This window comes from Micropterus salmoides, unplaced genomic scaffold (genome assembly GCF_014851395.1).
Source record: "Micropterus salmoides isolate LMB-PRFRI ecotype aquatic unplaced genomic scaffold, ASM1485139v1 Ms_hic_scaffold_11, whole genome shotgun sequence".
NCBI classification, from domain to species: Eukaryota; Metazoa; Chordata; class Actinopteri; order Centrarchiformes; family Centrarchidae; genus Micropterus; species Micropterus salmoides.
The window spans coordinates 13054951-13079641 of record NW_024040152.1 but is presented as its reverse complement, the minus strand read 5'-3'; the positions used below and the strand labels follow the sequence as shown (position 1 = coordinate 13079641).

The 24691-nt window shown below is 40.2% G+C and overlaps 2 protein-coding genes across 4 annotated transcripts in view; one reads left to right on the top strand and one right to left on the bottom strand.

The window, feature by feature from the left end:
• LOC119897360 (carcinoembryonic antigen-related cell adhesion molecule 5-like) overlaps positions 1 to 24691 on the top strand; it is a 138723-nt gene that overhangs the window by 85559 nt on the left and 28473 nt on the right.
• LOC119897361 (carcinoembryonic antigen-related cell adhesion molecule 5-like) lies at positions 12434 to 23513 on the bottom strand. Of its 3 annotated transcripts, XM_038711006.1 has the most exons (10): positions 23338 to 23513; positions 19812 to 20132; positions 18033 to 18311; positions 17541 to 17807; positions 15739 to 16011; positions 15320 to 15574; positions 14967 to 15075; positions 14164 to 14195; positions 13434 to 13504; positions 12434 to 12991 (listed from the first exon to the last, which is right to left on the bottom strand). In XM_038711006.1, the coding sequence occupies exons 1-9, from the start codon at positions 23381 to 23383 to the stop codon at positions 13452 to 13454; spliced, it is 1635 nt and encodes a 544-aa protein (XP_038566934.1). In that variant the 5' UTR covers positions 23384 to 23513; the 3' UTR covers positions 12434 to 12991; positions 13434 to 13451. The 3 variants fall into 3 exon arrangements, with proteins under 3 accessions (XP_038566934.1, XP_038566933.1, XP_038566935.1); XM_038711005.1 differs by having other exon boundaries at positions 12434 to 13504; XM_038711007.1 differs by lacking the exon at positions 19812 to 20132 and having other exon boundaries at positions 12434 to 13504.

The following is a 24691-nucleotide window of genomic DNA, read 5'->3' as shown; positions in this document are numbered from 1 at the left end:
AGTAAAATATACAGGACAATATCCTGCTCAGTAAATTACTTCAATACCACTTTGCTCCATGTCTTTTATCCACCAGACTGCCAGAAGTTAGACCACAAAAAGGCACGGATATCGGCGGTGCGGGGCGGCAGAGTGGTGGGGGAAGGGGATTACGGTAGCAATCTTTACTCATTACCATTGACGGCAACGTTGCCTTGAATGATTGCTTTAAAAGTTGCTCTGTGTATCATCAGCTTTATATTTAAAGACTGTTACATATTCAGTTGCTGTAAAATCACATGACAGAGAAAGAATTAACATTTTGTGTCGCAGTTTTCAAAATATATTGATGTATATTGTTAATTAGCATAATGTCTTATCCCAACCCAATATTCTTCCATTAATTTACAAAGTTGAGGCTGGACACAATAAAGAACAGCAAAATAAAAGCAAAAATTAGAAATACTCTGTAGAAATGCAAAAAGTACAAAAATAATGCAAACACACCAGAAATGGTGCAAGGAAAATAACCACTTTCAACTAAATATATTATGTTTTAAATGTAAAAGGACTACAGCTTACTGGAGCTTTTTACTGTGTTTACACTCTTTATTTTGGGTTTGAAGACATTTCACTCTCACAAACACTGTTTACGGCAGATATTTACTATGATAAACCCAATGCATATGCTACCTGCTAGAGAAGGAATATTTAGTGGCCAGAAATGCAGCAGAAATGCTACTGTTATACTGTACATATGGATAAATGGCAAATGTTTGCTAACACATTAGCTATAAAAAACAATAATGTGATAATATATCAGGGCTGCTATGTGTCATTATGTTGTGCTGCCTACAAGTGTCCAAAAAGTCACTTAATTCAACTTTAAGCACATTTATATGTCTGTCAACAAGACTTTGAAATACACTGTAATTCTGTTACTGTTACGTTTTGCTGTGTTGTAAATTATTTATCTAAAAGAAACATAACCCAAACACAGAAGAAACAGTATGAATTCTAAAACAAAACAACAACATTGGTGTCTCTTCTTTTCTTGGTGCAGGTGAAAACATTTTTGTTTTCTGATCATCTGCAGGACAAAAATGTAAACAACTGATTTATTAGAGAAATAGAAAATATAGATATATATAAATAGAAATTAGAGAGTTGCTGTTTTGATCCAAACAGAGTTAAACTGATTTCTACAGAAACAAAACCTCTTTGTGCGTCTCCCTTCAAAATACATTTAGGCCTTTTCACTAAATAAGTTTATATGTTCTCATATACCTCTGAAGTGTTCTCATACATATGTTCTTCTCATTCTAGGCAAAAAAAGTAGCTTTGTTACATACATTTCATAACTCAATATTTATGATTGTGATTCTTTCAGTTATTAAGTATTTATTTATGACTGTGTTCGTTTAGCTCAGTTGGTAAGGTGCAGGACTCTCACTTAGATGGTTGTGAGACTAATCCCATGTTCGGTTAAATCCCGACCCCCTCTTTAACAAATTGATTATGAACTGTTTCACATGCTCATAATAAAGCATGTGTGGCAGTGTGTATGTTCCGCATCCATCAACCTACAGATGCTTTTTTAGTATCTTCAGGCAGAGGACATTTAGTGGAATCATGTTCTCTTTCAAACATTCGCACGGTATCTCACTATGGGGTACGCCCCTTTGCGTAGTCCTCAGAAGGCCAACACGCCAGCCACTACTGGCTGGCAGTTGTGACGACTGCATTAGGAGGAGTGAGGTCCTCCCCCAATAAGAGGGATGATGCGGCGTCATAAGCTCATTCAAAAACCTCTTCTTGCTTTTCACTCAGAAAGCTACATCTCTCAACGCGACTTCTAAAGGGAACATTGGGTTAACTGTCCATAGACTGAGCTAACCATTCGATCGCCGGGCACTAATTGTTCTGTGTCGTGTACGGAATCCTGATTTCTTCGCCATAGAAATCCAGGATTTTCAGTGAGAAGTCTTTTACGCTGTTGTTGCTGCCTCCATACAACTAACTGTAGCTACTTTGTTACTCTGTTGCCAAAGTAACACCAAGCACCTTAGCCCAGCTAGCCACCTCACTATTGTTAGCTAAGTCTGCTGTCACATTAGTTAGCAACCAGCTAGCCTCCACACTAGCAGCTAATTGTTGCTAATTTCTGCTTTGACTATAAGTCGCTTACCATGGTGCTCTCGAATCTTAACATACCGGCAGATAGCACACCAGCTACACCGCTGCTTGCCCCGCGCCAGCGATAAAACCCCTACCACGGGATTGCGTATGCAGGGCTAAGATATCGGCTATGGATACTCACCTAATATGTGTGGCCTGTCTAGGCCTGCAGCATGCCCGAGCGGTGCTGGACACACCCGGCTCATGTGAACATTGTAGCTGTTTCACTCTCAAAAGTCTCCACCGTCGGCTGTCACGCAAGGCAAGCCTCGGCACCTGGGACCCACTGCTAGCATCAGCGGCCGCACCGACGGAGTATGACGAGCCGGCCATTTTGAGCACTAGCTGGGACACTCCCTTGCCCGTGGGATTCGATGATTGCATGCCAGCTGATCATTTCGATTCTCTACTGGGAGATGATGAGTCTGGCAACTCCGACGTCTCGGTCGACATTCTCTTATCTGAGGGGGAGGACGATGATGGTCCCTCTTCCCCCCACTCACCAGAGGCATGGACCTGCATTAAGTGTGCTGGAGGGCGGCTGAGAAGCTGGATATCCCATGGCCCAAGGTGCAGGCGGAGACTTCTGTATCCTGCTATGAAGGGAAAAGGCTGCCAAAAGCCAAGCGGGCAGCTAGGCAGCTTTTACCCATATTCCCTGAGTGCCTGGAGGAGACTGTGTGCTGTTGGGAGAATCCCTTTTCTGCTGCTAACCCTGTCCAAGGGGGGTTGACCTTTGATTGTGTGGAAAAAAGGCATTTACCACATGCCTCCAATTGAACCTCTAGAGGCCTCACACCTACACCCCACTCAGAAACTGACAATGTCTTCCTCTGGCCCCACCCTGCCCACCAAGGTTGATCGCTTACAGTCCTCTATGACTGATAGAGCTTATAAATTGGTCGCCACATCGGTTAGGGCTCTGAATGCCTCCTCTCTTCCTCTCCTGGCATATCAGGCTGAACTGCAGGAACAGATGACCGCCTTACCAGCATCTGAGTTGTGGGAGGAAATCTGTGTTATTATTGACCACTGCCTCCATATCACCAAATGCGCTGTCCAATCAGCAGGGAGGGCTATGTCCACCATGATTGCCCAAGAGCGAGCTTAACCTCTCTGATCTGTCTGACAAAGCGTGACATCCTGGATGAGGACGTGGACCCCAACGGGCTGTTTGGCACTGCTGTTGCTACCATGCAAAAGCGACTCCTCGCCGGGCCTTCACTCTAGCTGTGGCTCAGCAGGTCAGTGGCACAGCCTTTAAGATCCCAAGATGCCCAGCCCCTCAGCCCCCAGCGCAAACACAGCCCGGCCCACCGCAGAGGGGGCCTTGGCCAAAGAAATCGCGGCGGTGGCCCAGGGGGCCCTCCAGCTCCAACCTCCTCCCAGGGAGTAAGATGGAAGAAGCGATCCTAGTCATTTACACTTCTTCAGCTCCGTTCCTGAGCCTGTGTCAGAGTGTACCTTCCGTGCAGCGTGCAGGGCCAGAGTTGGCACCTACAGTTCCCCGCCCTACAAAGAGGAAGAGAGACTGTTCACAAACAGGAGCTGTTCCAATGCTCCCTGTATGTCTCACAAGCACTGTCATGTGTCCCAAATCAATAAAGTTACCCCCTGTGCCTCCAGGCATGTTGCCGTGGGCACTGAAAAAAAAACAAAAAAATATGCACTGTTAAAAAACACTGTGTGTTCCTGAGGTTCACCTTCTGCGGCACGACCTACAAATATATGGTCCTGCCATTCAGTCTCTCCTTAAGCCCCCGGGTGTTGGTCAAATGTACAGAGGCGGCTGTTGCACCTCTCAGAAAGCAGGGTGTCCGCATAGCCATGTACATCAATGACTGGCTTCTAGCCGCATAGTCCTACTGGGGGGGAGCTGGAGCACACACGGTTGCTTCTGCGCCTCCTCGAGGACCTGGCGTTCAGGGTGAATCTAGAGAAGAGCATGTACATTCCCAGTCAGAGAGTCTCCATCTGTCTGAACCTGGTCTCGGTCTCCTTCAGAGCCCACCTGTCAGCGGGGAGGGTGTAAGACAACACGACTGCTGTAGCTTACATCAAGAGACAGGGGGGTCTGCGGACTCCCACGGTTGCACACACTGGCTCACAGACTGATTTTGTGGAGCAGTGTGCATCTCCTGTCACTGAAAGCCACACATGTCCCAGGGGTTCTGAACTGTGGAGCAGACCTGCTCTCCAGAGGCAATCCTCTGTATGGAGAACGGGAACTCCATCCAGAGGTGGCTGCTCAGATTGGGGCTCGCTACGGTCGCCCTAGCATACCTTTATATGCCTCGAGGGAGAACACTCAGTATCCCATTTTCTTCTCCCTGAGGGATTGGGATGCACCAATGGGGATAGACGCGCTGGCACACGAGTGGCCGCGGGTTCTGCTTTATGCATTTCCACCTCTGGCCCTGATCCTGCCCACATTGGCCAGAGTACGGGAGCAGGGATTGTCACTCATCCTGATAGCCCCTCATTGGCTGGGGAAACATTGGTTGGCGGACATCATCCAGCTCCTGTACAGCCAACTCTGGCCTCTCCCTTTACACAGCGACCTGCTTTCACAGGCATGGGGGGAGATATTTCATCCTCAATCGGAGCAGTTGGTGCTCTGGGCCTGGCCCGTGAAAGGCTGAACCTGGATACGGTTGGACTTCCACAGAATGTCATCGCAACCATTCAGAATGCTAGGGCTTCTTCTACCAGGTCACTATATGGTGCCAAATGGCATGTGTTTGAGGACTGGTGTTCGAAGTCGCAGGAAGTGCCTTTCCAGTGCTCGGTGCCAGTGATTCTCTGTTTTCTACAGGACTTGCTGGATAAGGGCAAAGCCTTTTCTCATCCTCTAGCGCATACCGTGTTGAGTGTGGGCTCCTCTTAGGTCGCGATAAGTTGGCCTCTTGATTGGCAGTTGGTTTTCAAGCTTGTCTGGCAATATGGGAGTCAGGATATCCCCATAGCGAGATACTGAGCGTTTGAAAGCGAACTTTAGATTACAGAGGTAACCCCGGTTCTCTGATAACATGAGTGAGGTATTCCACCGGGCCGCCCCTCCTTGCGTGAAGCGAGGAAGAGGTGTGCTTGATGTCTGTGAAGATTCTCAGTCATCCAGGTCATAGTTATTCAACGGAGGTTAAAGTCAAGGGCAACTGGACTTGGTTGAAGATTTCGTCCCCCATTCAAGGGACTTCTTCAGTTCTGACTGACTGGTCTGAAACTCAGAAAAGATCACAGAATTTGTGTGAAAAAATGTGTTAATTTGTGTGCCCTCTGAAATAAACATGTATAGGCCTGTAGACTCAGGGACCTGCACAGACCTTTTGGGGGGCAGGGGCTTAAGTGAACAAAAAGGGCATTTCTTATATATTTAAAATAAATGACTGCACCAAGGACAGGGACTTAAGGGACAGGGGTGTGTCAGGGACAGGCACAGGGATTTAAATAAATTGTTCAAATACTTTTTGTTTCACATGCAAAATAACCAGCTCTACACAGCGTAGTGTGGTGTATAACATATGTGCATTTGACGCATAACAGTTTAACATAGCACTGTAGCTGCTGGATAGAGGATTAGTGACCTTTTAAGGGGAGAGTAGAGGTCAGTGGTTATGTGGAGACTCAGACCCTTGTCTAACAGATGCCTACACTTATCCTATAGAACTGTGCCCTTATATGGATTAGTGCCTTAGTTTGCAGACGCAGACCCTTATATGGTGTCTAACAGATGTCTTATATGTCCTATATAAGCTGTGTTTGATGTACAGACAGACAGAGTGGCCATCGGGCTGGGTCACTCTCCAAGCTGCTGCAGAGCTTGTAATTGATGCTGAACTTCTTGATGTAATAAACTTTTATGATCAAGAACAGTGTCAAGCGGATTTCTTCTCAACACATCATCGCAGTATTATTGTTCGGACACCACAGTTGCAACAGAATACTGAATTGCCTAAATACACGAATGTACTGATCAAATACATTATTATTATTGCTATTACAATTACACTTACTACGCGCACACACACACACTCTTCTGATATCCATCAACACTACTTCATACAGTTTATTTGCAAGTCACATCACTCTTCACCAATCGATCACTGCGTTCCATCATATAATTTAAACGATTTTCTTTTAGTGCAGCAGCTTGCATTCATACTTTCATCAGCTGATTTTACTCGTAGAGCCGCTGGCTGCTTTCATCAGATGCTGTAGGTGACATTATTCTTCATTAGAGACTTTAGTGCAGTTTAGTGAATTGTCTGACTCCTTGTGCTACGTGTTTACTATCTTTCATTGTCTTCTATTTGGACTATGACACAGGAATGACCAGCCTCACATGTGACTGAATAGAAATGAAGATAAATTATGCTGACAGACTCTCTGGCTATCTCTGACCTTAATTGTCTCCAATATAAAAGTTGATGGGAGAGATAAAAGAAAGAAAAATCTTTCTAATAAACGAAGAAAGTTGTGTGTTTGTTGTTCAGACCTGAACTCAGATTTTTAACTAGACAGTGAATCATAAAACAAATCAAATATAGCCTAAGACTTTGCAGTTGAGTTTAATGTTATCTGTCCTGATGTATCAGATCAGTCCGATCAGCTGAAGTGTCCAATCACCATAACGGCTACCCAATATGGGGGTGTGACAGTCAACAAAAGACTTCTGCAAAGGATGCACTGGTGAATCCTTGCTCATAGCTCCTCAGAGATTGCTCCTTGATCCTCGATCCTCGATCCCCAATCCCCGATCTTCGCTCGTCATAGCGCAAATAAGAGCTTTGGGACGATCTGCAAGATGGCAGAGTGGAACAACTTCCAGTTCAAGCGAGGATCGAGGAAACGACACATAAGAAACCTGACAAGCACACATGGACTCAGGAGTTCTTAACCTGGTGCTTCAATTTATTCCTTCACCAGTCACATGAAAAGTGCAAATATATCAATTGTTTTTAAAAACTAACAACAAAAAAACTATGTACAAACTATTCAAATTATCATTAAAAAACTGAAAAAAAAGCTATATTAGGGCCTGACTATTGGGCTCTAGCACATTCTAGCAAAGCTGTTCTGCCCAGAGGAGCCTAAACCTCCTTCCTTCATACCGGAAGCCCCTCATACAAGACAAAGTTAATCAATGGTGTAATCAATCAAACACCATTTTGCTAACTCAACATTCCCAAACTGACCACATCAATACACAATATAACAAATATAAAACCAGAAATTAAATGTTACATGCTGAACAAAGCTTCTCAAAACAGAAAACTTTAAGTACTCTAGTGCACCCCTCTGCACTGGCTCACACATGGACTATTTCAGGTCTTCCCTCCTATAAATTACTTCAGACTCCAACACTTCCTGTTTGCCTTCAACCAAGATCCCTGCTTGAAGATATGACCGTCGGTAACCACAATAACCTAAAATAAATTACTTGAAATTACCTGTGTTTGTGTTGTGTTTATCTGATCATAATTTCTACTCTTTCAACTAGCACTACAACTACTTGAATGACATGATATTAAATGACATGAAATTACAAGCCATGTGTCCATTGGTACTAGCCCACATGCTTTTGGTAATGCTAATGCAAACAGTAATGCTTAGATCAATTATCGGCCAAAAGGCCTATGATAGGCTAATGTTAATGTTAGCTTAGCATGCTAATACCGATGCTGCCACTGGTTTAAATGAAGGCATGGGGTAGCGCCATGACATGGTGTATTTTACTTCCATCTCTTCTTTTACTTGAATGGAGAAAGAAAATTCCAAAATACACATTTAGATGGTGTTTGTTTTAAGCTTACTACCCTCCGTCTGTTTGGATCTGTAGATTTCTTCTAAATAGTGCTGGGCAACAATTAAACTTTTTAATCGCGATTAATCACATAGTTATGCGCAAAATTGAATAATGAATTCTAAAGTAATGTATTGTGCACTTTAACTTAAATGTACTGCTATATACACAAAAGTGCAATAACATGTGGTTTGCAAACACTTTAAAAAAAAAAGGTGCTTTATACCAGCAGTATTCCCTTTACACAGTAGCAATAAAATATTTCTTATTAATCTCAATTTAAACATTAATGTAATCAAATCAAATATAAAACCAAAGCTATTTGCCACTGCCAGGGCATTACCTTTTATCTAGCTTGTTAAAACAAGTCACTATCAGAGTCCAGTTTTCTTGTGCTTGAGGTATCAGCAGAAACATTTTTTCTTTTATCAGGGAGCAGCATAAACAGTCTAATCCTCCCTCTCGTTCCTCTGGCTGAGCTCCACTCTCACTATAGTCAGTGTGACCTGCTATGACCAGGGAACATTCAGGTGTTGCATGTTCAATCCTGTCAGTTGTAGCAGACCTAAATTTATTAGTTATGCATTTTAATAAATTTATGAGAATTGATACCCAATTATGAATTAAAATTCATAAAATCAAAATTTAAGGGCACCACCGGAGTTATAATCCTAGAGTCTCCGGACCTCTAGGTAGTTTTGAATAATTATACTATTATCACTAGTGATCAGTTAGTTAATAATCGCTCAATTATCTTAAATCAGTCAGTCAGTCTCATATCTAAAGGGTCAATTCTCTTGGCAGGAACTATAAATAGGCAACACACACAGCTCTTGATTATTTTACAGTGAATTTATTCTCTAACTAAGGTGATAAAAAAGATGGTTGGATACAGGGAACATAAGCATTTGCTGAACAATGAGCCTGGATGTGGGAAGCATTTGACTCATACGGCATAGAAGAGCTACTGAAAGTAAACTAATGCTATAATTTAGGAGTTAAAATGGACATCTGATCACAGAACGTGTGTTGAGTCTTACTGCTTGTCGACAGCCTGCTTTTGGCCTGTTGCACGGGTCCCACTCTAGCTGCCCGATCCTGGCTTTTTGCTAAGGATTCTCCAGGGTTCTCCGTGTCTGATTGAAAACGCCTCCTCCGTCTGGCAATTCGGCTGTTTGCAGGTTTCCTTCGTTGTAGCTGTCGAGACCACGTGGCTTGGTCTGACCTCGGTGAAGTTGGCTCGACGAAAAAGGCTTAAAATGGAACTTGGTCGTTCCTGAATTAGTCCAGTGTAACTTAACGGACTCATAACTTTAACAAACAAAAGAAATAAAGAAAATAAAACAAACTGAAGGCAGATCGATGTCGCGGCACTTCAGGTGTGTAGCTTCAGGCGAACAAAGGGCCTGTTTGTTTCGCTGGCCGAGTCTGGGCGTTGCCTGGCGAGGCACGCTGCTCGTGCCGAAACGTCCAGAGGGCCGAGCAGGGTGGAAGAGCCAACAGCGAAGAGAAGAGAGCGCGAGCAGGTCGCGTGTCGCTCTTGTCGCTCTGTTGTCTGGGGCGTGGTTCCCAGGGGGCGTCTCAGGTTTGCCATGGGACTGCCTTTCTAAACTTAATGTTTAAAGAAAAGAAATCTATTTGCACGTACTATAATCAAACATTTTCAACAATCGAACCTCAATGGTCGAACGGTTGTACTGTTCTAAGCATTTGGTAACAGGAAACAATTGTCACATTATTGGTCAGGATATTTATACATTTAACGGCATTTCCGATGCATGTAATACTTATTTCGTCCACTTGGGGGAGCTCAGGTTACATGAGGAAAGCTTGGATTAAATCAAAGATCGTCTCTCCTTAGGAACTGGGAATTTGTTGATTCATCCTTAAATTCAAGCTGGCGATTAAGAGTATAGTAAAACATTTCTTTGTCATCATTTCTAAAGGAATTTTGTAGGAAAGTATTATGAACAAGCATTGATTACATCAGATGAAGGAGTGTCTTGCTGAAAATAAAAACACTGCACAAGTAAGTTCTTTTCAGCACTAATATCAACAACAGATAGCAACAACAGTTAACATAACTACTCAAATAGAGGCAAACATATTCAGGTAACTAAAGATTTAATTAAATTTAATTAAATGCTTTGAGTCTTTGGAGGCTGCAGTCCTCTGTCATCCAAAGTTCAGTGTCTGGACTATGTCACACTTGGGTGAGACAGGGGTTTTCCTTTTTGATGTGGTAATAAAACAAAGAATAAGGTCAGTTGCCACGGAAACGTGTGTGGTGGGGCCAGTTTTGATAGGCTGTTCAGGGAGATGCCAATGGCTGGCTCGTGTCCCTTTGTCAGTTTAACAGTCAGGCCCCGCGTTATCAGTTTCGGAATCAAAAAGGTGCCAGTTTTATGGTCGGGATAGCACTTAGAGAAAGCAACTTTGACCCCTCCCCATCTTCTCTGGGGAGGAGAAAGGAATTTAGGGTAGCTCCAAATTTATTGAATGTAAAATGCACAAATCCACACCGTTGTTCACTACACAGTAAAGGCACCAATCATCCAGTAAACCTAATGAGTAATAAACATACAAACTTAAAGTAATTTAAGGGATAATATAAGGATAAGATTGTAAGTGTTAAAATGTAAACTCAAAGGTATTTGATTGTTTGTTTTATTTGTGTTTTATTTTTATTTTTCATGATTTTCGCCCTGCGACCCTGTACGCAGGATAAGCGGTTGACGATGGATGGATGGATGTATGTTTTATTTTTCTTATTTTTTTAAACTTAAGACATGAACCACACATCTATCATATTTTTGTGTCCTGTTCTTCATTTGATTTTAATAGAATACTAACTGATTCAATTACATACTACATTCAAAGACCATTTGTTGACACTGAAATGCCATCTTCATTTCACTACTAAAAAACTAAACTAAAATCACAACTTACCTAGTACAGTTACAGCTGAAGGCTGAGATGTTTGATATCTCAGAGTTTTGTTGTTATAAGGCCCGACAGCTGACCGAATGACAGAAGCTTTGAGTTTACATTTTATCAAACTGTGATAATCAATTAATCCATCCATCCATCGTCAATCGCTTATCCTGCGTACAGGGTCGTGGGGGGCTGGAGCCAATCCCAGCTGACATCGGGCGAAAGGCAGGGTACAACCTGGACAGGTCGCTAATCCATTGCAGGGCCTGTGATAATCAATCTTAAAATAATATTCTGTCTGCTTTTGAACATTTATCTTTTACTTATATAACCTGAATAATCATAACATGACAATGACAGAAGAACTGGGTGTTAAGTGTTTTAGAAGTGTTTCTTTCTGACAAGCAACAAACAAATCATGAAGTGATAAAACCTCACCTGAAATGGCTCCCAGGATCACAAATGTTTCCATATCTGCTGCAGCCTCCATGCATGTAGAATGTGTTTTCAGAGAGGAGGTGCTAATGTATGTGTTTGAGAAGTGGTTGGTCTGTTTTACAGCAAATTGTACTGTTATTGTCATTTTCCAGTTCTAATAAAACTTTATAATAATAATTATGAATATCATGTACAAACAATATGAAAAGTTGATGTCATGTATTGCCAGGCATCAATCAGTATTTAGCAACATTTGAATCAATTTGTGCATCATAAATTTATCATAAGAAGTGGATACCAGCTCCCAAGATGGCAGCCATATACTTGGCTTAACCAAGTTCAACAGATAAAAATATAAACCATGGAATAAAAATGTTTAACACAAAGAGTAATAATTTACCATATTGCTGTTAAAGTTGTCCTTTTTTAGTTTTACAGATGTCTCTTTTACAAAGTGGTCAATGGGAAGAGGAGATGGGACGTGTGGGTTTTTATGGAACTGCTGGCAATGATGGGACTGATGTGTGGTCCTACTCCTGAAACTCTGCTAATTAGTGGAAGGCCGAAAGTCTGAAACTGAAAAAAAAACTGATCTGAAACTGAAAAACTGATCTGAAACTGAAAAGATTTGAATGTTTAAAAAAACAAACAAAAAACCCCCAATAAAACTGCTTTGATTCTGAAAACAAAAAATGTGGAACTGAAAAATAAGTCCTCAAATATCAAAATAGTGGAGTTGTGGATTAGTGGAGAATAAAAGTAAAAAATAAAATTAATCATTTATTCAAAATAATTCCAGAATAAAATCAACATTTCATTCAAACTGAAAAAAAATCATACACTTATTTTTATTTTGAATACATGGTTGTATTTTTCAAGTTTAAGACCAAAATTTAAATGTTCAATTTCAAGTTTTAGTTTTTCTATTAGTTTTTTTTTAAATTAACAAAACATTCGGCCCTGATTTAGCTCCATAGTAAAGCAGGTTGCTCTTGGGTTAACTTGTGTTCTGCATAAGCTTAAGTCAACCATCAAGACTAACTTTTCTTTATTGTTTGTATGTATTGTGAGTAAGTCAAATGTATCAACTCAAGTAAACAATAAGAGGATATATACAGATTTATTAAAATACTATGCTTACCAGATTTTGACCATTATATTTATAAGACTGTTACATATTCAGTTGCTGTCAAAACAAATGACAGAGAAAGCATTAACATTTTATGTTGCAGTTTTCAAAATATATTGATGTATCTTGTTAATTAGAATAATTTCTCATCCTAACCCAATATTAATCCATTGATTTACAAAGCTGAGATTGGACAAAATAAAGAACAGGAAAATAAAAGCAAACATTATATATACACAGAGCAAACACACCAGAAAAGGTGTAATTTTCAACTCATTATATATTGAATCATTACCCAGTACTACAGTTTACTGGAATATTTTACTGTATTTACACTTTGTTTTGGGTTTGAAGACATTTCACTCTCATAAACACTGGCAGACATTTTTAGCAAAAAAGCTTTGATTTGAAATCTAATGCATATGCCACCTTCTAAAATGGGAGTGAATATTTTATTCAACAAGTGGCCAGAAATGCTGCAGAAATGCTGCTGTTGATATGTACTGGATGTATAATTGGCAACACATTAGCTATAAAAAAAACAAAAAAACAATTAGGTGATAATATATCAGGACTGCTATGTCTCATTATGTTATGGTGCTCTTCTGCCTACAAGTATCCAAAAAGTTACATAATGCAGCTTTAAGCACATTTATATTGCTTTCAGATCCACTGGTAATTCTGTTAATGATATGACTTACTGCATTGTAAATTACTTATCTAAAAGAAAATTTAATCCAAACATAGAAGAAAAATAGTCAGAATAGTATAATTTCTAAACAACCCCCCCGACAACATTGGTGTCTCGTCTCTTCTTGGCAAAGAAGAGAACAACTGATTAAATTAGAGAGTTGCTGTTTTGATCCAAACAGAGTTAAAATGATTTCCACAGAAACAAAACCTCTGGTGCTTCTCCCTTCAAATTACATTTAGGCCTTTTCACTAAATCAGACAAATGAGTTGAAAACTTACTTTAAAAGACAGTTGAGTTTATATGTTCTCATATACCTCTGAAGTGTTCTCATACATATGTTCTTCTCGTTCTAGGCAAAAAAGTAGCTTTGTTACAGTACATTTCATAACACATCAATACATGTGATTGTGATTCTTTATGTTTATTAAGTATTTATTTGTGATTGATGATTGATCCAGTGATTTTTAGATCCAGTCGTCCTCATCCAAAAACAGCTGTATAAGTATAGCTCACTACGACCCAAATTTATGATTTTTGTAAGGCCACAACCCATGGTGGTAGAAGAAGTCAGGTGACATAGTATAAGGAACGACAAAGTCTGACTAAGGAGGGTGGTGGTGGTGAATGGATGATGGATGTAAACTCAGGACTTTCCCCTCAAGAGACCGAGACTCAAGTTCCGTGTAAAAGAAAGTCACAATATTTTCCTAAAACTAACCATAAAGTTCTGTTGCCTAAAACTAACTACTACCTTTTTTTTTAACGTTACGCAACATAGGCCTATACTGAAGGTCCGGTAAGCCTGACTCTGGACCAGTATTTGCCAATGCTCGTTGTTTTGGAAAATGGTCAAAATGTCATTGCATTTTCCAATGGACATATGGCCGATGTCGTTTTGGAAGCAGTCTTATACTGTATGTCGTTTGGGGAGACTTGATAATTGCCCTATTTTGTCGTTTTGGTATGACGACGTGTTGCATGTGTAAGTCAGATGAATAGCCTACTTACCTGTATCATGTGCCTGAGGTTTGTTGTTTATTCTGAATTTAAAATAAAAGATTGTTAAAAGGTAGCCTGCTTGATGCTGTTAATGTACCTATTAATGATAATAAAAAAACAAATACAACGAACAGGTATTTAAATTCTTGCACCTGTGAGTAAAACACCAAATCCAGAAATGAATTATTGTTGATGAATTATGTTAATCTGATCAACAGAATCATTCACATTAATAGAATATAATTTATGTAATCTTAAAGTCAGTTGAGTTTAATGGACCTGTAAAAGTACTGTATGAAACTGATCAATATTGAAAATACAATAATTCCTGACCAAATCTAAGAGAAATGAGTGACCAGTTACAGATATTATGAAGGCTATTTTTCACACATATACCTCCAGGTGATTTCCCTGATTTTTAAACAGGGTCATGTACAGTAGGATACTGTAAGGGTGAATGAACACTGATGAAAATGAGAGTCAGAGTGAAAGCTAAAGTCAGGCTCGGGGCTAAATAGACAATATACATATTGTGAGACTGGCAAAAGCAGTACATAAGCAGGTGACCCTTTTTTGAACATTGACCTGTTGTAGATAAAGTAAACAGAGTTTTACTGTCACAACCTGATTCTAGTTCCCTATTTTCTATCTGTTCTCTTCAGATCCTAACACTCCCTCCCACCCTGTAGTAATCCATGGTTTATGACTAAAACTGATTTGACCTGCAAATCCAAACTCAACAATACTGAGCCAATACACTTGCCATAATTGGTATTGATCCTAAATAATAAAAAAAAATGGCTCATATATACCTTTTTTTATATATGTAGTATCCTCCACCAAAACCTGCTCCACAGATGACCAAACATGCGATTACTAATCCAGCGATGCAACCAGCCGAACAGGGTGAAGTTTTGACAGCTAAAATAAAAAAAAGATACAAGAACATGATTTAACACCATTCTGTAAACAGGAATAATCTTTTATGCCTATGGATATAAAGCATACAACCATTTCAACTTTCCTGTGACTTCACAGCCCACTAGGTGCGAATATTTGTTTAATATTAAGAGTAAGGCCTTGAACATAACATAACAATTTAACATTGTGGGTTAATGTGGGCAACATCAACAACAAGAAACTGCAATCAACTCCATCTTGTTACCTGTTACAGACAACTGGTGGACCACTGATGATGATGTTCTTCCAGTTACATTATTCATTGCTTCACAGATATAGTTGCCACTGTCAGAAAGTTCAGTGATGTTTTTTGTAAATATAGCAGAATTCTGTAACTCAGCCCCATTCAGTGTCCAGGTGTAACTAGCAGATGGTGTGGACTCAGCAGAGCAGGTTAATGTTAAGGTCTGTTCAATATGGATCTCATTTGGACCTGTGATTTGAACATTTTCTGGTCCATCTGAAAAAAACATAGTTGTAAAGTTCTTACAGCAGCACAAATAATAAAGACTATAAAACTTAAACTTGTTTTACATACTGACAAACCAAAACCAGTCGCACACAGTTATTTATGGCAGTCATCATTTTGAACAGTAAATGTACATTGTACAGTGTGTTACCTACAGTTAACAACCACGGTGTATGTAGCTTCCTCAGTGTTGATTGGGTTGCTGATTTTACAGGAATATTCTCCACTGTCTTTTTTATTCAGACTGATAAAAGACAGCACTCTGTTGTTATCGTGAAGTATCATGTTTTCAGTCAAAGTAAGATTTGAGCCGTCCTTCACCCACTTTCTGGTAAACACAGCGCCAGCTGCGTCACAGGTTAGGTTGACAGAGCTCCCCTCAATCGGCATGTTTGTTGATGATTTGACAGAAGCACCTGATATTCTCTCTGTAGAACAAAACATCACAGAATGTGTGAAAACATGAACAACTGACTGTTACTGTGTTACTATGGGGTTGATTGGGTGAGTAAATAAATATAATATCATTGTGAAGGAGCAAACATTACAACTTCATCATAAAAAAATCATATCATATTCGTCATATTACATGACATGGCATAATGAAGAAGAAAAAAAATCTTTAACAATTGAATTAAGTCGACAGTTGCAAGAGTCGTGATCTTTGCCAGGTAACATGCTCTCCATTTGTTCAAATGTTATTGTTTCAAAGTTTTGACCACAAGTCTTAATAGAGCATGAAATCCTTAAACCTGAAATAAAGTTTTTTGCCTCTTGGAATCAGTGGAAACAAGCTGTAAACACAATATTGACACATAATTATTGTTGATAAGCTGATACAACTTTCTTTGGATACCTGTGACCTGGATGACTGAGAACCTTCACAGACATACAGCAAACTTGTTAGTAAACAGTTACCTATTTTTTAGGTTACACATTTAAGGAGTTGTTGCTGCTGTTGACGTCATTTCCACATTTCAAAAAACCCTAATTGTTCTAATTAGATGTGAAGTGCTTTATGACTTTTACCGACCTGTAAGAATAAATGAACAAGGATGAGTTGGCTGGCCCTCAGTGGATAAATAAGAAGAACCAGCTCAAGCCCATCGCTTTAGGGGCCTACACTGGGTTCTCTCCTAAGTTCTCTCCTAGGTTAGGGTGCAAAGTCGAGGCTTAGTAACTACTTAGTTAGTTTAACAAAATTAGCTACTAAAATTGGTTGTACCACAATTACTTGGGGCAGAACCTAACTAGTTTTGATGTAAAGTCATAACTATTGCGAGTGGCCAATCAGAGATCCTAGATTCCATTGTTAGTTTTGTGCACATTAGCTTTCTTGCTGGTATGAGCCACATGGCATCATAGCACATCGTAATAATTTGATTATCAATAAATAAGGGCTCTGCTGGATTGCAGTGTTGCATAATTGTATGCAATTTATAAAAACTTTCCTTGGATTACACAAATAATGTTTTTCTTGTCTTTTGTTATTTAAGATGAAGGTAATCTGATCTGAGAGCACACTTTGCCAAACACAAATTATTTGGCGTTAAAGTTGGGGTATGTGATTCTAATCCGATACACGTCTTTTTGTCAAATACAGTAAATAGCTCCTCAAGGTCCATAGCTGTCCGTTTAGTGTGTGTGCGCAAAAAAAAACACAGCCTTGGCTCTGTAAATGGGAAATGTTTACTACTAACTATATTATCTATATTATGCATTTTAGCTTTGCAGCAGCAACTGTGGCGTAAGTTTGCTAACCCACAACTATAGCTACTTGCTGTGTCATCATTTGCTCCAAATGGTATTTGTTGTGATATTGGATTTGTCCAGAATGGCAACCCCCACCTTTAACAGAATGCTAATTCCAGTACTATATCCAAATGCCACTACTGACAATAAAATGCTATCTTGTTGAATGTGTCACTACAGTAAAAACCTATTCATTTCAACTTACCCAGTACAGAGACAACTGATGGCTGAGAAGTTTGATATCTCATGGTTTTTTTGTTAAAGGCCTGGCAGCTGTAGTTACCACTGTGACTCATCTGAATGTTTATCAGTGTGAGCTCTGGTCCAGTATCAGACTGCAGGTCTCCATTCAGAAACCAGTTAAACAAGGCAGAGGGTCTGGAGACAGCTGAACAGGACAGACTGGTGTTTGATCCTTCCTCAAAGGATTCTTGTGTCGGAGATATTGTGAAATAAATATTTTCTGGGCCATCTACAGTGTGTGCCGTATGGGGAGTAAAAAGCAACAACAAAGTAGTAATGTTAGCAGCTTGAAGAAAATGCTACTTAACATGCAGCTTAGCTCAGTGCGAGGCCTCAGTATACCATCAACTGAAGATCAAAGATGTATCTTTGAAGCTGTATGTCCACAGCACAGAGCAAACTGCATGAATATAGTGCAAGATAAATGTTATGCACATGTAGGTTAATAACTCACAGCTGATGGTGAGGTTTACAGGATCACTTGTGCCATTACTGAAAGGATTGAACACACGACACCTGAATGGTCCCTGGTCATAGCGGGTCACATTAACTATAGTGAGAGTGGAGCCTCCATCAGTGAGCTGAACTCTGTCGCTGGCTGCAACCTCAGAGCTGCCGTTCAGCCAAAGGAAAGAGAGGGAGGATCCAGAGGAGGAGCAGGACAGATGGACAGAGCTGCTGAACTCCACTAAGTCTGTGCCGCTGGCATTTACCGTTACATTAGAGACTGGCACTGTGGGTTGAAGTAAAGAATTAAAGTATTAGGGGTTTTTACAATCTGGCTTTTCTACATTTTTTCTATCACACACCTTTCTACGCTGGTGTCAAACACAACTTAACAGTCAACTTAATATTGATTACCATGTTAACTGCCTGACTTAGTAAACAGTAAACTAAATGTGGGAATAGAGGTGAAAAAATTTAGCTAGCTACAATAATTTGACAAATCATCATGTACTGCTTGTAAATCATTTGAGATCATCTGAGTAACACACTGTAAACCACCTCAAATCAGCTACATTTAAGGTAGATATCAATTTATATTATTACTGTCCTATTCAGCAGATTAAGAGAATTAAAGATGTTAAACATCAGTGGGAACAACAAGTATTTGCTGGCATTTACTATTACATTAAAAACTGGCTCTGTGGGTGAAAAACAATATTGTTCTTTGCATTACAAAGGTACAGTAGAGGGAAACACTGAAGTGGCTGAGAATGAATCCCATATTTATTATGGCATGTTGAGAATTCATGGCTGCAAGCTGAAAGTTTACACTAGCTCCTGCCACAACAAAAAACATGTCGCTTATTTAATGACGATAATGATACACAGACCTAAAAGGCCATTTGGGGTTTCCACTAAATGATTTGCACATTAGAGGGAAATTCAGTTTTTGTTGATATTTTGTCAAACAGTCATTGATTTAACTCAGTGGTATAATGGTTTAGGCTGCACATTTTGGTGGTTGCACTTTATAATCAATTGCCTGTGGCAAAAAATATATTGCAGCCCAATTTAGCACCAGTTAGTGTGTATGACCTTAACTCCAATCAAAATCTATCTGATACAGTCTCAACAAAAGCTAAATATGTACAGATTCATACAGGTGTACCAAAATAAAGCAAACTCAGTGCATCCATTAAGACTACATGTTTAAACACAATATGGAAGTCAGTACTTAGTCATACCAGTAAATATAAGGGTATTGCTAAGCACCAGTTGTCTTAAATCTCAGATCACAGAAGCTGCAGTTTTTGGATAAAGGTAAAATGCGTCACAACACACCTCTATAAATCAAGCATTGTTGTGTTACAGACATGCCCGGCCTACAAATAATCTTCTCCAGTTGGAAGGGAACATGCTGGTTTGATACAGACCCCAGAAAATATCACATCATTATATTACAAATTTGCTTTATTAAAAATAATTACCATTACCGCTGAAACAATGACTCTTATCGCAATATCTAGTAAGTAATTACAATGTGATTGTTTTCTGCATACTGTTCAGTCTTAGCTGGTGTTAATGTAGGTCCCCATTGCTCATTAGGTTTTCAGGGTGTTTATAATGCAATTATTGCTATTTGTTTTGCCTTAGTATTATACTATGTAATAACATAATTACAGATTTTATTTGAAACTACCGAGCATGTAAACACAATTATTTTAACAGACACAATATTTATTTATTTCTCACTTGTCATAATCTACAATATGAAACATTTGCTCACCATGTACAGACAGGCTGATGTTTCCATGCTTTTGTGCTTCTCCCTGTGGTGTGATGGTAACTCTGTATTCTCCACTGTCATTAAGAGTCAGATTCCTGAGTTCCAGAGATGCAGTAGAAGTGAAATAGGTGATCCTGCCTTCATACTCTGGGCCAGTTATGTTTCCAACATTTGAAGTGATTATGTTTCTGTCACCAAATTTCCAGGCTGCTGTTATAAAGGGTTTCTCTGCTGGAGTCAGTGTTGTGGTGAACATCACCGTCCCTCCCACAGCTGCATTCAGAGGACCTTCTGGCAACAAACCAGCTCCTTTGGTTAAACCTGGAAGATTTTAAAAGTTACACATCTCTAAAATTAATTATAATGGAGGATATTGTAAAATTGGATACTGTGATGATTAAATCCCAATTCAAAACAAGGTCTTGATCTAATAACTATTCAAAACCCAAATCTGTAGCAGACAAAATGAGCAACCAACCAAGGCTCCTGATTTTTTTTTAAACTCAGTTGTAGCTTTGAATTTTTTCTAAACTTGTCTATTTATTGCAAACAAAACCTCTGGTTTATAAATATATTACTAACCACTAAGTACAACAGAATGTTGAAGATTGGTGTGTACAAGATCGCTGACGTAATTGCTGACGTAATCTGCACTCTGCGCATGCGTTGGCGTCTGTAGCCACCTGTCGGAAGCTCCGTCTTAAACCGTTAAGGATTTTAGCCATCCGACATGGATTTTAAGCTAGATGACCGTAAAAACGCGATCAACGCTACTGATTGCAACAAAGCTCCGGTGACTATGCTAGCCGAAATAACTCTGCCCCATGAGGACTGCTCACTCCTTAAGAAAGCGAACAAAAAGATTGCTGACCTTATGGAAGACATCCGACGACTTTCAGAGGAACTCAAAGAGAAAGATTCCCCGCTGACTGGCTTTATGGATGTAGCTTCAGTACAAGCCAAACAGATTGTTTCTCTTAGCACAACCACCAACATTCAGTACACCGTGTTATGAGACTCCTCTAGTCTTCCCAGGCTTTCATCCTGCTCGACTCCGAAGCATCAGTCAACCTGGGCTGAAGTGGTGGTCCGTGGCTTTAAGAGAGGCTCGGATGGGGCTGCCTCTCCTCGGCACATCGGCCTCTCCAACCGCTATGCAGCCTTGTCTAACGACACTCCGGTCCATCCAGCGGATGCACCTGCGGCTTCGAGTCTCCCTGATACGGATCTCTTTCGGCGCACAGTGCCTGCCGACACTGTTGCATCTCCGCCACCGGCTACATCTCCTGCACTGGGCCGCCGGTCTGCCGCTGGGCCTGATCGGCGGCCGTCATCCCGGTCAAAAACCTCCGCTTCCCGACGTAGGATCCTGAAGGAGGCTGTGCTCAGACGCTCCGGAGGCCGTCTCTACCCTGCACCGTCGGGTAGCTCTTCTCTCAGGTCTGTTACTGCTACTCCAACACAACACTCGGCAGCTCACACAGTCCATCCTCAGTCCGCACGCAGTGTTGAAGCAGACTCTGCTCAGTCCTGCTCTGGATCCCCACAACCAGCATCTCCTCGTCCTCTTTTCTCCCCAACCACACTAATAATTGGTGACTCCATAACCAGAAACATCCGTTTCTTTAACGCTACCACTCACTGCTTCCCCGGTGCCACCGCGGCTGATTTAAAAAAAACTCCAGGACCTGATGCCGACGCTCCCGTCCTCCATCACAAGAGTGATAGTCCATGTCGGAACAAATGACACAGCAATTTCAAAACTGCCTTTTATTGCAAAGATTCTAGAAAGAATTGTGTCCAAACAGATGCTCACTGTACTGGAAAATAAAAAAATATTTGAAAAGTTTCAGTCTGGTTTTAGGAAGTACCACAGCACTGAGACTGCATTGCTTAAAGTCACCAATGACCTTTTAATGTCTGCTGATGAAGGCATGTGCTCAGTCCTGGTACTCCTGGACCTTAGTGCTGCTTTTGACACCATTGATCACAACATCATGTTAGACAGACTGAGGCACTGGGTGGGGATCTCTGGTACTGCCCTAGAATGGTTTTCATCCTACCTGTCAAATAGGAAGTTTTGCGTGTCTGTAAACAACTATGTCTCTTCGTTCTGTCCAGTTAAATATGGTGTGCCTCAGGGGTCTTAGGACCCATTTTGTTTTCCTTGTATCTGCTTCCCCTTGGACATATTATCCATAAACATGGCATTTCTTTTCATATTTATGCTGATGACACACAAATATACTTGCCCGTCAGATCCACAGACCCTGGAATGCTGAGTTCACTTAACAACTGCATTTGTGAAGTTAAAAAATGGATGTCAAATAATTTCCTCCAGCTGAACTCAGACAAAACAGAAATCCTGGTCATCGGGTCCCAGCAGATGGCAAAACAAATACTGCCATCTGCTGGTTCCCTAATAAATCACATTAAGCCTGTGGCAAAGAACCTTGGTGTTTGGTTTGATACCAAACAAAGCTTGTTCAATCATGTTTTTATCAACTTTAGAAATATAGCTAAATTTCGATCTATGTTAACTTTTAAGGACACCGAGACCATTTTACACGCCTTTATCTCATCACACCTGGATTATTGCAACAGCCTTTTCACCTGTTTAACCCAAAAATCTACTGATCGACTCCAGACTGTCCAGAACTCAGCTGCCAGGCTTTTAACCAGAACAAAGAAATATGACCCCATTACTCCTATTTTAGCTTCATTACACTGGCTCCCAGTATGTTTTAGAATTGACTTTAAAATTCTATTGGTCACTTTTAAAGCTCTTCATGGCCTCTCACCTTGTTATATTTCTGACCTTTTAGTCCCATACGCACCAGCACGTACCTTGAGATCCTCGGGCAGAGGTCTGCTGTCTGTTCCAGAGTCTCGACTGAAAACTAAAAGGGACAGAGCGTTTGCTGTCAGGGCCCCGAGGCTCTGGAACAGCCTGCCCGAGGAAATCAGGTCAGCTGAGTCAGTGGACTCTTAAGTCCCTTCTTAAAACATACTTTTATAGGAGAGCCTTTCCCGATCTTATTTGATTTTATTTTATCCCTTTTATTTGATTGATGTATTTTAGTCTTTTCAGTGTTTTCATGCTTTTATCTTGTATTGTTTTTGTATTATTGTCTCTTGGGTATTATTGTCTTTACACTTGTTAAAGCACTTTGTAACTTGTTTTTGAAAAGTGCTCTACAAATAAAGATTATTATTATTTTGTCATAATGTATCTATGTAGAAAGTTTACAATGTGCTTCTGTCCAGTGTATATTCTGATGCTCGTTCTTAAAAATCAACATTTGCTATACGAAGGAAGTACTGGACTCCTCATGAGTTAAGAAAATAATTTCCAGTGGATAATCCAGGGGGGAATGAAGCACATTTGCAACATCTCCCAAATGAAAGCAGGGAGGAGTGTAATCTTAAGATGTTAAACTGAGCTTAAATAATTAATGGCTAAATCTTTAAAAATAAGTAAATAAACGCATGCTTGTATCTGCTGTATCAAGCAATAAGATCTCACCTGTGATGACTCCCAGGATGATTAAGTGTATCACAGTTATTTCCATTTCATCTGCAGTTTCATCAAGTATAACGAGAAAAGAGGGACTCACTCACTTCAATTTCCCTTTGATAATTTCAGGATCATTTTGCTGTATTAAAGTAGTACAAGGAAGTACTATGCAATGGGGATTTTCATATGGAATGGTTTAATGATGAACAAGGTCCACCTTGTTGATCATTAACATGATTCAGCATTCAGAGGTTTATTCAGGGTGGCCGTACTATGGATTTGTTCTGTATTTTGTAGCGAGGCGACATCAGAATATTGCAGTAAGTTTTACGACAGGTTCAGCCAATAAAATAGTTTTTTCCAAAAATTGTGAGTTGCTGCAACCATGAGACGTCCTTGAGCATGTTCAAAAATATTAGGCTGATGGGTCCACCAGTAAGCTGAGGACAGATACACACACACTCAATCAAAATGTTTTAAATTCAATTCATTTAACAATGAAATGATACAATAGAATAATTTAAATTAAAGATATACATAGTTAAATATACAAATAGGTAAACCAAACACATGATCCTCATCCATCATAGCAATATAGAGAAGGATATGGAGAAATGAGTGAGAAGACAGAAACAATAAACAAACAATATTGGCAATATTGAATAGATTTATAGATGAAGTCAAGGCACAGTGGTAAAGTAAACATTATTGTTTACTATGATTGATGCATTGATCATGTCTGACTAAGTCTGTAGAACCTGGGCCACTGCAGAAAGCCTTAGTACATGGTGTGCAAGCTCTATCCGGTAAGCTACCGAGGTGTGTTGCAGCCTTGACAATATCCCGATATGAAGTAATAAACAACTTGCTGTACTTGTGCTTTTGTTATGGGTTCTCTCAGAGGCTGCATTCTGCTGACTTTGGTGAACGCCTGACCTACCCTCTACATCCATGAGATAGACACACCCAAAGATTATTTGGGATGCCAACCAATGTCATAAGATTTCTTGATCTAGTTCCAGTATAGGAGAGTAAATTACAGTGTTTGTGTGTAGCCTATGTGCGTGCGTGTGTTGTGGGCCTGGCTACCATCTACTGCTACTTGTCGCCAGATTGGTCCATCACTCTAGTAGAAGCAGTCTATGTCAACTTCGTTACAAAACTAGATGTATATTAGAGGTACGCCAACTTGCCTCTTTTTTTTTTTGTGATTTTTCTGTGCTCCAGGTTTCTTGTGCTTACACTTCATCACTCATCACCAACCGTCTCTATCAACACCATGCCATCTCTTACCTGCCTGTATCATGCCAGCCGCCCCACCAACAGATCGTTTTGTCAATAAGGACTTTTATCTTAACTGCTC

Excerpts from the sequence above, each read along its gene's own strand:
- LOC119897361 (XM_038711005.1), bottom strand. The coding sequence starts at position 23,383 with ATGGAAATAACTGTGATACACTTAATCATCCTGGGAGTCATCACAG. Across the intron at positions 15,575-15,738 it reads ATACACCGTGGTTGTTAACT|ATGGACCAGAAAATGTTCAA; the intron begins GTAGGTAACACA and ends TGTTTTTTTCAG. Across the intron at positions 15,076-15,319 it reads CCACCAGTTGTCTGTAACAG|CTGTCAAAACTTCACCCTGT; the intron begins GTAACAAGATGG and ends TTTTTATTTTAG.